The 17,804-nt window shown below is 51.5% G+C and overlaps 1 protein-coding gene across 1 annotated transcript in view; it reads right to left on the bottom strand.

Moving 5' to 3' along the window:
* Positions 1 to 7,404: 7,404 nt before the first annotated feature.
* The window catches only part of VSTM2L (V-set and transmembrane domain containing 2 like), a 36,887-nt gene continuing 26,487 nt past the window's right edge, over positions 7,405 to 17,804 (bottom strand). The window contains exon 4 of the mRNA XM_025470037.3: positions 7,405 to 8,828. Coding sequence (XP_025325822.1) covers positions 8,556 to 8,828 — 273 coding nt within the window. The 3' untranslated portion in view covers positions 7,405 to 8,555. The remainder of the gene's footprint in view (positions 8,829 to 17,804) is intronic.

The following is a 17,804-nucleotide window of genomic DNA, read 5'->3' as shown; positions in this document are numbered from 1 at the left end:
CAGTTCTGCTTCACACTAGTCAGACCCCATCTTGAGTAGTGGTTTATCTGGGGAAGCCATGTTTTTAGAGGGATCTAGACCAGTGATTCTCAAACTGTGTATTCCCCAAGACTAGCATCATGCATCATGAAGGAATTTGTTAGAAATTTAACTTATTGGGACCCACCGCAGCCTTACTGAATCTGAAACTCTCAGAGTGGGATCTAAAAATGTATGTTTTAACAAGCTAAGGGGATCCCTGGGTGGCTCAGCAGTTTAGCGCCTGCCTTCAGCCCAGGGCGTGATCCTGGAGTCCCGGGATCAAGTCCCACGTCAGGCTCCCAGCATGGAGCCTGCTTCTCCCTCCTGCTGTGTCTCTGCCTCTCTCTGTCTATCATAAATAAATAAATAAATAAATAAATAAATAAATAAATAAATAAATCTATCTTTAAAAAAAAAAACAAGCTAATGTTAATAAACATTAGCATGATTCTGATGCATGCTGAAATTTGAGAACCACTGACCTAGATAGACATCCATGTTAGGGGTGGATACAGATATCAAAACCATGTCCCTTGAGTCCAGTTGAAGGATCTGAGGGTGTTCAGCCTCAAGGAAAGATGTGATCAATCTAAATAAGGATCAGAAAGGAAGAAGGAGCTGACTTGTTTCTCCCGGTCACTCCAGTGATGATTAGCATCAAGCATGGTATATGTAAGGGGACAAAAATAACATGATGGATTAAAGAAAGTGTTCTTGTCTGCAACTGATTGACAGCTGACCCAACTGGCCTAATCATAAGGGATTTATTCACTGATAACAGGAATCCAGGGGTAGAGAATTCATCAGATCCACCACATCCTCAAAGACCTGGGCTTTTCCCATCAGTTTCTTCAACATCTCAGGTGGGTCAGCCACTCTCTGCATGGTTGCCTAATGGTAGAAGAAATTCCCAGCACATGTGCTCAGACCCTAAGAACCAGAGGATGACTTCCTTGTGTCTCCTTTTAAGAAACCTTTCCCAAGAGGGGGTCCACTCTCCCTCCAGCAGATGTCCCCTCAAATTTCGTTGTGAATGTAACACACCAGGTCACATGATACTTCCTAAGCTAGTCCCCAGCTAGGATAATGGAATTGCCAGCATTGGCTTTCGCCAGGGTTCATCTACCTTTTCTGTGCTGTGGACACTTTGGCAGTCTGGAGAAACCCATGGACTCCTTCTCAGACTATTTTTTAACTGCATAAAATAAAATGATAGGATTACAAAGGAAACCAATTATACTGAAGCACAGTTTCCAAAATATATTTTTGAAAATGTGTGATATAGGAATAAACTCGCTTCTTTATTAGTGCATTAAATAATAAATTCTAGCGGCAGATCTAATAACAACCATAATTTCGAAGTAGTGATGAGTGTGAACAATGTTCTGAGATACTGTAGTAACTTTTGTGATATGAAAATATTTGTGCTTTCTATTGGTGGCAAAGTCACAAAGTTACTGCGAACACGACTGTGGCTTGTTGCTTACATTCATAATAGAAGGAGGTACTAAATTTCAGTTGGAAGTTAGTGAAAATAGAGGTGGAAGGTTTTTTTTTTTTCCTTCCATGCACGTTTGTGAATCCCATGCATACCATCCACAGACCCCTGATTGGGATGATCTGTGGATTCCACATGAAGAGCTTAGATGAATCAAGATTCACACACTAGGGCTAGGAGTGGGCAAGTCTTCACAGAGACAAGTAATCTCAAACAAGTGTGGATTCCTAAGCTAAATCAAGACTAAATCAAGCAAAATAACAAGTGGGAGTGGGTAGGGGATGGGAGAGCAGCGCAGAGACAGAGTGGGGTGGACATGGCTCCAGGGTCTGCTCCATGTAGTGTCAAGGACTGCTTCAGGAGAATCCTCCTCACCACCAGAGGGAGAGACCTGGTCAAGGCAACTCAGGTGCAACCATATGGCACACATACCAGGATTCCCTCCATTTTTATTGACTTTTGTTTCCTGGTTGGTTTTTGAAAAATATTTATATGCATATCAAGTTACAGGTGTAATACTTGCCCTTTACAAATATTCAGCCTACTGGGGTATGTCCCTTCGGTTCCACTCCCTAGAAGTGACCGCTGCTCTCAGCCTGGGTAGATGTCTTTTCAGACAACTTGCTATGCACACATGGTATCCCAATACTCACAAGCGAGGGTGCAGGGAAACTTGTAAGCAATGCAGATTCCTGGGCCCTCCCCTCCCCCATGTTGGTGAAGGAAAGCAGCTTCAGTGTGCCAAAAGCTAATTTCACAGTGTCCCCTTAAATTCTCCCCCAAGTTTTTTTTTTCTAAACATTTTATTTATTTATTCATGAGAGACACACAAAGAGAGAGGCAGAGACACAGGCAGAGGGAGAAGCAGGCTCCATGCAGGGAGCCCAATGTGGGACTCGATCCTCAGACCAGGATCACACCCTGAGCTGAAGGCAAATGCTCAACCACTGAGCCACCCAGGCGTCCCCTCCCCCAAGTTTTTTAAGGTTGTCAAGGTAGTGTGGGGAGAGCAGTTAGACTATCTTAGATTGAAAGTGTAGATCCATCTATCTGGTGCTAGTAATTCCATGTTTAAGGATTTCCCACACACCTGAAATACCTCAAGTGTGCTAAGAAGTTCAGAGAACCATATTTGGAGAATTGCAACCTATAACAGCAACTCATTAGAAGTAACTTAGCTATCCATCAGTAGGTGAGTCCTTAGGGTAATTGTGGTGCATCCATGTGCTGCAATGCTCTTCAGTTAGCAGCAAAAATGAGAGCTGGTAAGAAGCAAAACATGTTGCATGTGGCTAAGTGAAACACCTACTTTTCTAAAAAGTATTCTTTTTTCAAAAATATTTTATTTATTCATGAGAGACACACACAGAGAGAGGCAGAGACACAGGCAGAGGGAGAAGCAGACTCCATGCAGGGAGCCCGATGTGGGACTTGATTCCCGGTCTCCAGGATCACGCTGTGGACCGAAGGTGGCGCTAAATGCTGAGCCACCCAGACTGCCCTCTAAAAAGTATTCTTATTTTTTTAGTTATGTGTGTCCTTCCTTTAAAGGATCGTATGGTAGAGTTTTTTTCAAACTGTCGTCCATTGGCCACCTCCATCAGAATCCTGTTGGACATACAGATTCCTGGGCTTCACTACTGGATCAGAATCTCCAGGGATATAGCTCCAAACCTTGGTTGCTCTCTAGCTCTGCAGACTGAGATGCCCGGGTTTGGGCAAAGTGTGGGCCCAGGCAGGCAGCAGACCCCACTCATTTCCAGGGTCCCTGATGGGAGGTCTTGGGTACCTTTCCCTCTTCCCCTGGACCAGGCCTCCACCATCCCCTGCCCCGACGTAGTTCTTCATTCAAGTACTGAGATGATTTTGGAACTGGTCCTAGGGCAGCCCCGGTGGCTCAGCGGTTTAGCGCCGCCTTCAACCCAGGGCGTGATCCTGGAGACCCGGGATCAAGTCCCACGTCAGGTTCCCTGCATGGAGCCTACTTCTCCCTCTGCCTGTGTCTCTGCCTCTCTCTCTCTCTTTGTGTCTCTCATGAATAAATAAAATATTTAAAAAATAAGTAAAAGCTGGCACTTACATAAAAAAAAAAAAAAAAAAAAAGGAAAAAGGAACTGGTCCTAACTCTCTAGATAGCTAATCACCTAGCCAGCACTAGCCAGGACTAGGAGTATTAGTTAGTCTGCCCTGAACCAGGAGGGACCGCCTGGGGTTGAAACTTACTGGACATGCTCTCACCTCCTAAAATGGGGCATTCTTACCTCATACTCTGAATCCTGGGGTGAAGGACCAAGAATGGGGAACAGAAGCCTTGCCCTGTCAGGTACCCCATTGCCACCCTGCACAGGGCAGAAAGGAAAGCTCTGGGACAGGGTTCACAGGGGAGCCCTGAGAGAGGACCAGGGAGGGTTTGGGGCCAAAATTCAGGGCCTTGGAGACCAGATGCTGGGGGCTGGAGATGCAAGAGTATAGAAGCTGAACAAGAGTATGGGAAGGTGTCCCTGGCCAGTCATCTGCTCTCTCTCCACATCATGAGGACCACCTGGGGCCACTAGCCACTGATGTGGGCAGGGATCTAAAGGCCAAGAAGGGGCCAGGACGTCTGAATTTATAACAAGCACACCGCTGTCCCATTATTCTTATGGCTGGGCATGAAGGGGAATGTGGCCCGTAACTAACATAGGAATGTGCAGAGGTTTATCTGAGACTTTAGAATAGGACTAGGTATATGATTTTTAGGAACTTCCCTCCCCTAGGACTCAGGTTTCTGTGCCTGGGGAGGGGCACAACTTGGCTCTGGCTTCCATATAAAAAAATCACAGCAATATTAATAGGCGTCAGAATTTCCTGGGGGCCTCTCATGTGCCTGGTGTGGGCCTGTGGACATGGCGCTGAGTCAGGAGCATCTCTCTCTTTCAGCAGATTTATTGAGATATAATTCACACACCATACAGTTCACCCATGTAAAGTGCACATTTCAGTAGTTTTTAGGATATCTGCAGAGCTGTACATCCATCACCACAATCGATCTTAGAATATCTCAATCACCCCCAAAAGAACCCCATACCCATTAGCAGTTACCGCCCACTCTCTTCTCCCCTAGCCCTGGCAAACACCAGTCTGGTTTGTGTCCCTATGGATATTCCTTTTCTGGATATTTCATATAAATGACATCATACAGGGACACCTGGGTGACTCAGTGGTTGAACATCTGCCTTGGGCTCAGGTCAGGATCCCAGGGTCCTGGGATTGGTCCTGCATGGGCTCCCCAAAGGGAGCCTGCTTCTCCCTCTGCCTGTGTCTCTGTTTCAGTCTCTGCCTCTCTCTGTGTCTCTCATGAATAAACAAATAAAATATTTTTAAAAATGGCATCATGCAATATGGGACCTTTTGTGTCTGGCTGCTTTCTCTTAGAATAATGTTTCCAAGTTTCACCTAGGGTGTAACGTGTGTCAGGACTGCATTCCTCTTTATTGCCAAATAATATTCCGGTGTCTGGATATGCCACATTCTATTCACTCGTTCATCAGTTGATGGGTACTTGGGTTGTTTCCACTTTTGGGCTATTACGCATAATGCTGCTGTGAGTATTCATGCACACGTTTTTTGTGTGGACATATGTTTTCAGTTCTCTTGAGTATATACACAGGAATGGAATTGCTGGGTCATACAGTAACTCTATGTTTAACATTCAGAGAAAATGCCAGACTGTTTTCCCAAGCGGCTGCATCACTTTATAATCCCACCAGCGCAGTATGCGTGTTCCAGTTTAAAATCTTTGCCAACGCTTGTTATTATCTGTCTTTTTGATTCATACCATCCTAGTGTGTGCAAAGAGGTTAGCTCATGATTTTGATTTGTATCTCCCTGGGAGCCTCCCTATTTTACAGAAGAGGAAACTGAGGCTCAGAGACGTGAGGAGCCTTGCTTGAGATCCTGAGGATGTCCAGCAAGGATGGTTAGAGGCAGAAATCTAACCCAGGCACTGCTCTCCCCTGGACTGCATTCCCAGTGGAGCAGAAATATTCCCTCTAAGGAGATGGGGGCCCCTGTAAAGGGTGAGCAGACTGGAGATGGGACACATGCTCTTGAGGGGGTAAAACGAGATCGTGTGCATTCTCAGGATTTCCTGTGGAAAGCCTTTCACAGTGCCTGGTGCAGAGTAGGTACTCAGGACCTGTAATTATTGTTATCACCCTGGCAGGAGCCTGTACCCCCACCCCCACCCTGCCCAGCCAGGACCTTCCCAGAGGAACCTGGGCTTTTCAGGGCCTGCCTCCCACTTTGGCATTTCTGGAAGGTACCATATTTGTTGAAAAAAAAAAAAAAAAGGCTGGCTGCTGCCCTACAGGACCACAGGTCACTGACCTTCCAGCGCAGGGACACCTGGATTTGGCAGTGGGTCCCCAGCCCTGCTTAATAGCTTGATTTATTCATGTCCTCAGCCAGTCAGCCGGTCTCCAACCCACCCTTCCCCTGACTTGATTCCCTGCTTCAGAGAACTGATACAGTCCCTGCCCTTGAGGGAGGTTCACTCAGTCTGACTGCAGGGGGGCTCGAGGATGGGCTAATGTGGGGGTGGGGTGATGGTTCCTGTGGGTACAGGAGAGGGACAAGCTGGGTGTGCTGGCTGTGAGGGTTTCCCCTAAAAGCCCCCCAGAAGGACATGCCCTCAGGTGGGTTCCCAGCAGGACTGTGGCGGGTGGGAGTCTTGTCTGGGATGAACCAAGGGGAATCCAAGCCCAAGGCATTATGGGAGAGGTGGTGATGTTCAGTGGGTGAGGAGGTGATCCATATCCAGCAGAGCAGAGTTCAACAACTGAGTGACCTCAAGCAAGCTACTTAACCCCTCTGAAGCCGCTCCCTCAACTGTAATAAGGTGCTGGTGATACCTGATAGGGGCAGACGAGTTCCCGAACATGCCGTGCCTAAACATCCGACCCAACAAACACACCCCAAGAATCTCATGCTCAGGTGCACCAGGAGACAAGGGCGAGAATGCCCTCGGCAATGTTGCCAAGCACCCAGATGGGAACACAAATTTTTGTCAATAGAATGAATAAATAAGTTAAATTGTGGGATATTCATGCAGTAATAAAAATGGACAAATTACAGACATGCAACAACATGCATGAATCTCACAAGCAGAGTGGTACATGCAAGGATGGATGTGATAGGATTCCATGCATATAAAGTTCTAAATGATAGACAAAACTCAACTCTATTGCTTAAGATGACATACATGGAAGTAGTAAAGCTGTAAAGAGAACATGAAAAATGTGCTTTCCTTAAACGCCAGGGTGGTGGTTACTCTCTAAGAAGGAGGAGAGTGGGTCTGGTCAGGAATACACATGGGCTGGGCTGGGGGGTTCTGTTCTGGAGTGCTGTTGGGAGGTGCCGGCTCACCTTTATTTGCTTTATAACATATTTATTGACAAAACAGTATAGACATGTCTTATGGGGATCCCTGGGTGGCGCAGCGGTTTGGCGCCCGCCTTTGGCCCAGGGCGCGATCCTGGAGACCCGGGATCGAATCCCACATCAGGCTCCCGGTGCATGGAGCCTGCTTCTCCCTCTGCCTATGTCTCTGCCTCTCTCTCTCTCTCTCTCTGTGACTATCATAAATAAAAAAAAAAGTCTTAAAAAAAAAAAATAGACATGTCTTATGCACTCCTCTGTAGGTGTGATTATCTCAAAACCTAAGAATAATTCAAGCCCTTGGTAACTGGACAGAGGCTGGTTTCCCTTCGTCCTCTCTCTGTGCCCCAGCCAGCTCTGGGTCTGTGTTTTGGGGGGCAGAGAGCAGGAGTGAGAAGCTGCTGAGTGAGGGTGGGTGTGAGCTGGCCCCTCCCCCGCCACACTGCTCCACACAAAAATGCCCCAGAAAGACACTGCCCAAGGTTTTTTTAAACCGCTTTATTCAGGTTGGCTGGTAGTCACAGATTGGATCATGTGTACAGGGTTACCCACACACTCCTGGGCAGAGCCCTCGGCCTCTCCCACATCCCAACTCCATCACTGAGGGGCGGCCAGAGGTTTGAGCCAGTTCCCAGGGGGTGTTGGGCCCAATAGAAATATTTACAAATTACCAGGGGGTGGGTGTCCCCCTAATCAGGAATTGTGAAGGGATTGGTATTGGGGGGCCTTTGGCTCCCAACAGCCCCAGGCCCTTGGGTGGGTGTGACATGAGCCCAGGAGGGGGCTGGGACATTGGAAGCTGGCAGAGGGGGGCTCCTGGAAGAGCCTCGAAGACCCTCGAAGGGGTCCTGCTGGTGCAAAACTCTGCATAGGGCCACTGGGTCAGAGGGGAGAGGCCCTCCTTCAGACTTGCCATGTGAATGGGCAGATTCCTGGTCCCCCCACCTCTGCAGAGGGTGGGACAGGGAGCCATTTCTTAGGTATAAGGAAGCTGAACATGAAGGACCCCCCCAGGAGGCAGTGGGGTGTCTCCCTCTCTTCCCAGGCCCCCTGCAAGTGACTCTGTTCTTAGGCCATGGGCCCAGAGCAAGGCTCTCCTGGGGGTTCTGTGCCCCAGTTTTTCGCCAAGGTAGAGGCCCTAGTTCTGCTCAGAAGATTCAAGTCCAGATTCGGGGAGGGGTCACAGTCCATTCCCCCGGGTTCAAGCGGGGGATGACGGGGCAGGAGGGAGAGTAAGGCTGGGAGGCCCCGGCTCGGGACAGGATGGGAGACAAGCAAGCAACGCAAAACACTGGACTCCACGGAAGCTGGTGACAGAGAGGCAGCCTGGCCCCGGCGTGGTGCCCGCCCCAGCATTCGGGGTGGTCGTCCCCTTGGTGCGCGGGGCCACCTTCTCCGAGCCAGGTCACCGCAGGGGTCTGAAAAGGAAGGGTTGGGCAGGGCTTACATGCTGAGCAAGGGAGTGGCGGGCAGAGGGCCGACGTGGTGGCCGCAGGCAGTCTTGGGGACGGGGAGGCGGCTGGACCCAGGCAGTCCCGTCCCCAGCGGTCCAGCGGCTCCTCATGCACTCTGTACAGCTGAGGGGCACGGGGCGGGGGCTGGCCGGGTAGGCATCAGTCTAGAGGCTGCAGGCCTCCTCGTCCACCGAGCGCTTCCGCAGCTCCTTGCCCGGCTTGGGGGGCGGCGGGGCGGGCGCGGCGGGCGGGGCCTCGGGCAGGTGCAGGACCGAGTTCTCCCCGGGCTGCACCCGGAGGTAGGCCTTGACCTTGTGGTGCCGGGCCTTGCCGTCGCTGAAGTCGATGACACGGCACTCGTAGGTGCCTTCGTCCGTGGGCTTCACCCTTGACAGACGCAGTTTGTGGGAGATGTTGCTGCCCACCACCTTGACCACCTGGGGAGGGGGACAGAGAGACCGTGACCTGGCCAGCAGGCGGCAGCTGGGAAGAGGGAGAGCACAGGTCCTGGGAGCCCACTTGTACCCTGGGGCCCCAGAGACACTCCCACAGAGGCGCTGGGGGCTTGCCGGAAAGTGAGTCAAATAGCAAAAAAGTAGACCCCACTTCAGTGTCCATCAACAGGACAAAGAAGTGGACGGCAGGCAGTGGATTTGATGGAATACTGGCCAGCAGTTAAAGCCGGAGCCAGAGCCGGGCTCAGCGACACGCAGGGAGAGAGTGATCTCACTGCAGAGCTCCTGCAAAAAACACTCCGTCCTGGCTTCGGAGACACATCTGTGCAAGTGTGAAAACAGCCAGGAGGGAATGCGGTGGCCTCCTAGCAGTGCCTGTGTCTGGGCTGGAGCCTGGGGAGGGGCAGGGACCTAGGAGAGACCTCAGTTAAGTCTCAGCTTAGTGTGAAATGTTCTGCTGCTTTGAACAAACAAACAAAAAAGAAGGCTGATCACAAATATAGCAGGATACTAATAACTCCACACCGGCTGCTGGGAGCAAGAGCGTCTGTAATATTTGTCTTTGTACTTTGACTCTTTGCTTGTTTATTGATTTGATTCAGTTTTTTGATTTTTATTTTAAAATTGAAATATAGGGTGCCTGGGTGGCTCAGTGGTTGAGCATCGGCCTTCGGCTCAGGTTGTGATCCCAGGGTCCTGGGATTAAGTCCCCCATTGGGCTCCCCATGGGGAGCCTGCTTTTCCCTCTGCCCGTGTCTCGGCCTCTCTCTGTGTTTCTCTCCTGAATAGATAAAATCTTTAAAAAGCAAAATAAAATAAAATTGAAATATACCTTGTATGCAGTAAAGTGCATACAGTTTGACAAAACTGTGTTCGTGAGCACCACCCAGAGCAAAGCACGGGCCACGTATAACCCTCCAGACCACACCCTTGTGGCCCTTTGTCATCAGTACCCCCCTACCCTGACTTTATCACTGTAGATTAGTTTTGTCTGTTCTTGAACTCTTTTGCTCTTTTGTGTGTGGCCTCTTTCCCACCAGGGAAAATCAGTGAGGCTGCTCCTGTGGTTGCACAGCTCCGTTTGTGCTTTTTCACTGCTGAATAGTATTCCATCATAGAAATACTGCACAATTTGTTTATCCAACCACCTGTTGATGGGCATGTGGGTAGTTTCCAGATCATAGCTCTTATGAATAAACCTGCGGCGACTATAAAGCTACTATAAAGCTAAGAATTTTTTTCAATGAGAAGAGAAAAAGCAGCTGGATATTTTTATAAGGTTTATCGCTGGGGAAGCCAGGGAAAGGGCCCAGGGGACCCTATGATCTACCGTCGTAACTTTCTGTGAGTCCACAATTCAACACAGGAAGTTAGAAAGGGAGAAGAGAGGGGTCCAGCCTGAAGAGGAGAGGTGGGAAGGGGTTTCCATCCTTCCCTGACCCCTTCTTAATTACAGCCGAAAGGACCCCGCCCTGCCTCCTGTAGCCCCCACCCTGCCTAGACAGAACGGGGATTTCAGCCCCCAGCCCCTTGTCACTGACCTCACCACCAGTCAGCATCACTGCAGGCTCTCCAGGCCCAGCCTGGAGCCGAGTGGACCTCAGACCTGCAGCCTCTGCCCTGAGCCCTTCGGGCCCCTCTCCCCCAGAGCAGGGGGCAGGCATGGAAAACCAGCTGTCACTGTCTTGTCAAGCCCCAGCTCCTGGAGCAGGAGGCTCTTGCTGGTCACCTTTGCAGTAAGGAGGCTGGGATGCAAAAGAGGAGAGTCTCCATGGGGTGCGTTCCCTGCAGATGTGCCTGAACCTGTGCTGGGTGCGCATGCGCGCCCACATACACACACACACACACACACACACACACACACACACACACACACGTGACTTACAAGATCTCCGGACCCCTTTCATTTCCCCCAAATGCCAAGCTCTTTCTGACCTCACAGCCTCTGCATATGCTGGTCTCTCTGCCCATCTCTCTTCATCCGCTTGACTCCTGTTCATTTTCAACCTCACCTCCTCCAAGAAGCCCTCCATCACAACCCCTTGTGCATCTCCTAGCAGTCATTACCGTTGAAGACCATTTATTCATCTGTTGGCTTGATTTCTGTTTCTCTCCCTGGCCAAACTATAAACACCACGAGGACAGGGATGACACCCCTTTTGTTCATCTTAGTGACCATCTAGGGTCTTGTGCCCTGTAAACAACAACGGCAACATTTGTTGAATGAATGGACTCATTCTAGGGTCCTGCTGGGTGACCGGTGCTGGCAAAGCCAGAGGGGGGCCCTTCCCAGGCTCCAGAAGGGAAGAGGGAAGATAGGTGGGCAGCAGCAAGGAGCCTGGCCCGTCTGAGCCTTCCAGCTGGTCATCACCCCCGTGAAGCCAGAAAACGTGGGCTTGTGGTAGAGCAGGAGGCACGAGGTGGGACACAGGCAGAGTGCCCAGTAGGAAGAGCAGGAAGTTCTCCCAGCCGCCCCTTCCTGGTGTGGGGCTGAGAACCAGCCTCCCTGCCCGGCTCCGGGCTGGGCCCAGCTGGAAGCCGCAGGCCCTGCTGGTTCCATCACCTCTGACCAAGGGCACCGGGACGCCCTGTGGCCCTGCCATGCTCTCAGGCGAGTTAGGAGATGCTGTTGCAAATGCACAGCGGGGAGCGAATTACCTCAACATCTGTTTCCCTCACGGATATTAATTATCCTTCATTTGTCAACCCTACAAGGCGCTAATGGAGTAATAATGCGAAGCGCTGGGAGCAGCCGCTCCTAAGGAGGGAGCACCAGACACAGCCCACCCCTCCCACCCCCAGACCCGAGGCCCGGCCTAGACCCTAGACCGGCCCTCTCCCAGCAGTCTGCTCCCCCTCCAGCACCCTGTCGCCCCCTCCGCCAGCAGACCTGGTGGCCTTCAGAAGGAGAGCCCTTCCTCTCTGAGAGAGGAGGAAGGAGTCGGGGAGGGTGCTGGGAGGCTGGGTCTGATCCTGACCAGTCACCAGCACCCAGGCTCCTGGGATGCATTCATCATGCATTTGGTGGACACTTAGTGAGGGCCTGCTCTGAGCTGGGTGCTGAGGGCCTGCTCTGAGCTGGGTGCTGAGGTCACAGCTGTGAACCAGCCAGACCCCAGGCGGTGCTGCATGGACTCGCAGACAACCCAGACCCCACACCGAACCCAGCACCTCAGGGAGAGTCACGCATGAGACAAGGCTCTCGCCAGCCCTGGTGTCTACCCCTTTCAGCACGATCTGGAGTGAAAAACCTGTAACAGCAATAAGAGTAGTGCTGGCGGCCAGTGTTTATAGAGCACTTGATCACCGTGAGATGATGTGCTAAAAGCTTCATATATCTTTTTTAAGCTTTGCAGTAACCCTGTGATATAGGCCCTGCCAAGATAGCCTCAGGAAACTGAGGCTCAGAGAGGTAAAGTGATTTGCCCAAGGCCACTCAGCCAGTGACAGAGACATGGGGAGCCTCCCATGACCAATAAACCACAGGGCTACCTTTTCACCCCATCCTACATCCTTGCCTATGTGCCCAGCCTTCCTTGGCTTGGGGAGCCCAGCCCATCCTCAGAGGCAAATCCTGTGGGAGGGAGTCCAACATCCTGCTCCAGCTTCTAAGGGGTGGAGGGAGCAGCCTCTTGGAATTTCCTCATTCACCAACTGGGCCTCCAATGAGACCAGAGAGGCCAGGACGAGAGGAGACCCCTGCGCCTCGGCCTGGCTGTAAATCATAATCACCTCGGCACAGGCATCGACAGGCCTTAGCAGTGCAATTAAGCACCTAATTATGCTGAAAGAGACAAGGCGAGTCCATGCCATGACCAAGTTCAGCCTCCTCCCCGCTCACTCACGGCCCAGGCCTTTCTGGGCATGGCAGGGGCACCCCTGGCCCCTCACGGCTGGGATCTTCCTCCAGAGCCAGGCCAGGAAGAATGAGTGGTGCTGATGCATGTCCATGGTGCCAGACCTCTCCTACGTGTAGGCTCGTGGCTGAGCCTGAGACAGACAGGGTGGCCCCAGGAAGGTGTTGGGGTGGGGCTTAGGGGTCAGATGGTCCCTGCCCCGGGCCAGGGCCAGCTCTGAGCCCTGCCACTCCCAGGCCCTCCATCAGCAGCACCCAGACACTTCCACCAGCACCCCCATCCCTGCCCCCACCCTTGTGTCCAGAATCCAGCTCAGGGTCCTTCTGAATCTGGACCCCAGAAGGCCTCACCCACACCAGCCAGACCCTCCCAAATCATCACTGCCCTGCTCCTTCTGCATTCTGGCACAATCAATTCCGGAATTCCACTGATCTTCCCTCTGAATATCACTGGGCCTCTCCTCTTCCTTCCAGAGTCCATCCCCCTTGCACTGACTAGGGTCACACAATGCCCCCGACTTAGGGCCTCTTTCTTCGATGGCTCCTGGCAGTGGCTGACTGGGCCCTTTGGGGTCTCATCCCCACCTGCCCCTTGGCCACACTAGCCTCCTGCAGTTCCTCCAACACGCATACCCAGCCGAGATCCCTCACTCCTAGTCAACACCTCTATACTTCAGTGCTTACTTTAAATAGCACCTTCTCCAGGAAGCCCTCCAGACCATCCAGACTAGGCCAGGTCTTCTGTCACTGGCTCAGACTCCCAGGGAGCTCTCCTCATTTTGTGGTCACAGTTGTCATTTTACTTCTTATCATGGGTGATGACTGGGTTAATATTCATCTCCTACACTGACCTGGGAGCACCTGAGGACAGGGACCAAGTGTGTATGACCATGGCCTTCTGAGAGGCATCTTCAAGGCCCTCAACCTCTCTAGGGATGCTTCAGGCATTCCTGAGATGGATGGAGTGGTTTTGGCTCCATGTGAATCTCCCCTCCCTGGAGGAGCTCAGAACATGATGCCCTATGTATACTGTGGACCACTGCAGGAATTTTAAGATGGAAACACCAATAGCAAAAAATAAAAATCATAATAAACCATGAGCCACCACTTGGCCTGTTAATCCTTTGTGAAGGATGCAGACTTTGTGCACCACTCCAGCTGTCCCAGCCCTCCACCAAAAACACCCAGGTCCACATGTGCACCACACATGCAGAGCCACTGGCCAGGGTTGGCAGGGGCTTGGCCCGCAGAACCACTTGGTTGATCTAACAAACAGGCCTGTCTTATAGCCATTCATGGAGATTTCGTGGAGATTCCAGAGGGAGGCTGCAGATGCTTCTTGATGCCCTTCAGGGCTGTACCTGGCTTTTGGGGCCTGGCTGGAAGGGGTGCAGGCTTCAGGATGAATGGGCCAGAGCACTGGGCCACATGTATATGGGGACCCTGGGGTCTAGGGCTCTTCCCCACTAAAGCAACTATACGATGAAGGCAGGTAAAGCAGGTTGAGGGGGTGAATTTCAGCTTGCCTTCAAATTAGGAAGTTGGGAACCACTTCTGCTTGCAAAACTGGTTAAGGGGAAATTAACCCAAACTCTAAAACAGAGAACTTCAGTTAAATCAAAGGAAAAACTTCCAGAACTTGAAAACAGCCAATAAGAAAAATAAGTGGTCTGAGCCACAGAAATGAGGCTCCGAAGGTGAAACCCTTGGCATATGCCAGTTACCAAGAAAGATGTTTTTAGGCCAGGGGTCCTTCCCCAGGTCCCAAGTGAAATGAGATAATTCATGTACTGTAAAGTGCTCATCATGGTTCCTGGCATATGGCAGGCACTCAATAAATGTTAGCCGCTTTAGTATTATTATTATTATTATTATTATTATTATTATTATTTTATCACAGATGTCCGTCCTACTACATAACTGATCTCCCTACAGGATTCTGAGCTCTTTGATTCCCTCGCCTGTTTCCCGCAGAGAAGATGGGCCTCCCTTCATGCTCCAGCTATCCCCCACCTGCTGGGAATAGGAGTCTTGTGATTCACAAATCCATATAAAGTTTTCACTCTAGTAACCACTGTTACAAGGCGTTCTGGCTGAGGGATGCTAGGTGCTGGCCCCACTGTGTCCTCCGCACTGCCAACCCTGATCCTTCCCGGGGTTACCATGGCAGCCCCAGCAGGTCATGGAGCCCTTCCACACCAGGCTCCTGGAAGCTGATGGTACTCCCTCCCCCAGAACCTGGGATCCCACAGCACCCACGCCGCCGAGCCAGTGTGCTATGCTGTTTAGCTCCCACAGTGTTGTTCAAATTAGGTTCCAACAGTTAAAAATCAGGAGCTGCCCACTGCAATCAGGACTTTTAGAAGACAGAAGCCTACTGGGTTGAATTCCTGCCTGGCTCAGTTGGCTCCTACAGATATAGGGCCTGGGTTCTAGGCCCCATGAGCCACCTTGTGGCTTCCACACGAGCCACGTTGTGCCTTCATGTCACCCGTATACATACAAGTACAGGCACAGATGCACATCATGTTGGCATGTCCGTGTATCAAAATCTGTGTCTGGGCTTATACCACAGTTGGCCTGGATGTGTGTGACTGTCATTCAATTATTTATTGGGCACCTACTATGTGCCAGGCGCTGCGCTAGGCTCTGGAAACGTAACAGTTAATCAGGCAGGCACAGTCCCAGCCCCACTGAGTCTGGGAGTGTGGGGGGACAGATAGGAAACAAACACACACATGGATGATTGCGTATGGAAATACAGGCAGCAGGGAAATGGGATGCCGGCTGAGCCACACGGTCAAGGGGCGCTTCCTGAGCTGAGCTCTGAAGGAAGAGAGAGGGAGAGTTTTCTGGGCAGAGGAACTGGCCCGTGCAAAGGCCAGGCGGTGGGCAGGGATGGGAAGGGAGAAAAGCAGCCAGAGTTGGGACGGGAAGGGGAGCCAGGTCAAGCAAGATGAGACAGCCCAGACGGTGAGCAGAATGAGTTGAGCAAAGCCTTGAAGGGCCATGGAGAAAAGTTTGAGCCTTCTAGCCCGCGGGAAACCGGGCTGCGCATCTGCTTATAGGCGTCGGCGAGCTCTGTGTGCATTTAAGAACTGTCATGTGTGGGATCCTGTCTGGACAAGGAGGTAGCCGATGGCTGTGAGTTTCCTCACCAGACCCCTGGAGCCCCAGCTGGTGCAGGAATTGCAGGGGCTGGGGGCGGGGAGTGATGGCATAATCACGCTGAGCACATTTATTTTATTTAACTAATTAGCATCTTCGCATTCCCCTCACGTGGGGCCTAGCAGCCTCGAATTCTAATCCTCTAAGTCAATTAGATTATTCTTCCCTTTGCCTGAGACACTCCTTAAACCGCACACAAAATCATAGGAGAGTGAGTTGCAGGTGTATTAATATATACACAGATCTCTATCTACCCAGGTTTAACTGGTGGGTGTTTGGGCAAGAAATGGGGCATTGCATATGGATGTGCCCTTGGCAGAGGGTGAGGGTGAGGGGCAGGGGTAGAGGGGGAGCTGCAGCTGCCCTAATCTGGAAGAGGCTTGAATTGCCAGACCCCAGCTGTGAAGGGCCCTGGAGGGGTCAGACTACGCAAATGTTGCTTTAAAGGCCCTTGTTCCCCAGGGGTGTCTGGGTGGCTCATTGGTTGAGTGTCTGCCTTGGGCTTGGGTGGTGATTCCGGGGTCCTGGGATAGAGTCCCACACTAGGCTCTCTGCTCAGCAGGGAGTCTGCTTCTCCCTCTCCCTTGGCCCCTCCCCTGCTCCTTCTCTTGCTTGCTCTCTAATAAATAAATAAAATCTTTTTAAAAATTTGTATTTATTTATTCATGAGAGACACACAGAGAGAGGCAGAGACACAGGCAGAGGGAGAAGCAGGCTTCCCGCGGGGAGCCCAATATGAGAAACTCGATCCCCGAACTCCAGGTTCACCGCCTGAGCCAAAGGCAGTTACTCAACCACTTACCCACCCAGGTGCCCCAATAAATAAAATATTAAAAAAAATAAAGGTCCTTGTTCTGTAATCTGCCCACCTCCCATTAGGGTGGCTGCAGGAGCCTCCTCCCTGGCCTCCCTGCCTCCGCTCCCCCATCTTCAGTGCCCAGCATGGCACCCTCCCTCATGCCTGCTGATGGTGCTCACTCTTTGCACTGTGATTTCTGCTCTAGGGCAAGGCTCCTTGGTGCACCTGTGTCTCCTTGGCCTTGGGGCCCGGAGCTCCCTCACAAACCCTTGAGAAGCTGTGGAGGAATCAGCAGAGAAGAGTGAATTTAGAGGTCACTCCCTTCACACACACACTCATACCCCTGTGGGCACCTGCACTTCTGATGTCACTAGCGGACTTACTAGCCTCCTGCCAGGCTGACCTGATGCCCCAGGCACCCATCCAGCCCAGCCCTAGGGCCACACATGTCCCCAGGCCTGTCCCCTGTGCTCAGCATGCTCTTCCCTTCCGCCTCCCTTCTCAATCGTGCTGGCCTCTCCCAGGCCCAACTTTGGGTGTTCCTCCTCCACAAAAACTGGCACTTCCTGAGTCCCCTGAGTCCCCACATGCGGCCCTAGCAGCGTCTGGAGACAAGGCACTCAAGCCCTAAAGTCAGGCAGCTCAGCCACGTCATGGCCTCTAGTCAATCTCTGACCCCTCCAGGCCTCAGTGGCCCTACCTGGAAAAAGGGCGAACACTTGGCTGTTCCCTATGGCTTTGTAGCAATGATAAAATGAGTCCAGGCGTAAGACCGGCCAGTACTGAAGTCCCTTGGCTATAGGTCTCCCGCCCCACCTCACCCACAGGAGCCACATGACCCAAGTGACCGTGACATGCCACCACAGTCATGATGGCCCGAAGAAAGCCAGCTTAGTCACATCAGACCCTGTTAGCTCCCCAAATTAAAAATGCTGCTGAGACAGACACAAAGCATCCAGACCACACACAGCCTTGGCCCTGACAGGAGAGAATGTGTCTTCTCTCCCCTTGTCATTTTTTTTTTTTTTTTGTGCCTGTCATTCAATGAACTTGAAAAATCTGCATCTTTTAAAAAACAGAATGAGGCCATTTTTTTCCCCTTTCTTTTTTCTTCTCCATCTTCGTGCCCAAGCTG

This window comes from Canis lupus, chromosome 24 (assembly GCF_003254725.2).
Source record: "Canis lupus dingo isolate Sandy chromosome 24, ASM325472v2, whole genome shotgun sequence".
In the NCBI taxonomy this organism is placed as follows: Eukaryota; Metazoa; Chordata; class Mammalia; order Carnivora; family Canidae; genus Canis; species Canis lupus.
This window is presented reverse-complemented; position numbering and strand designations above follow the sequence as displayed.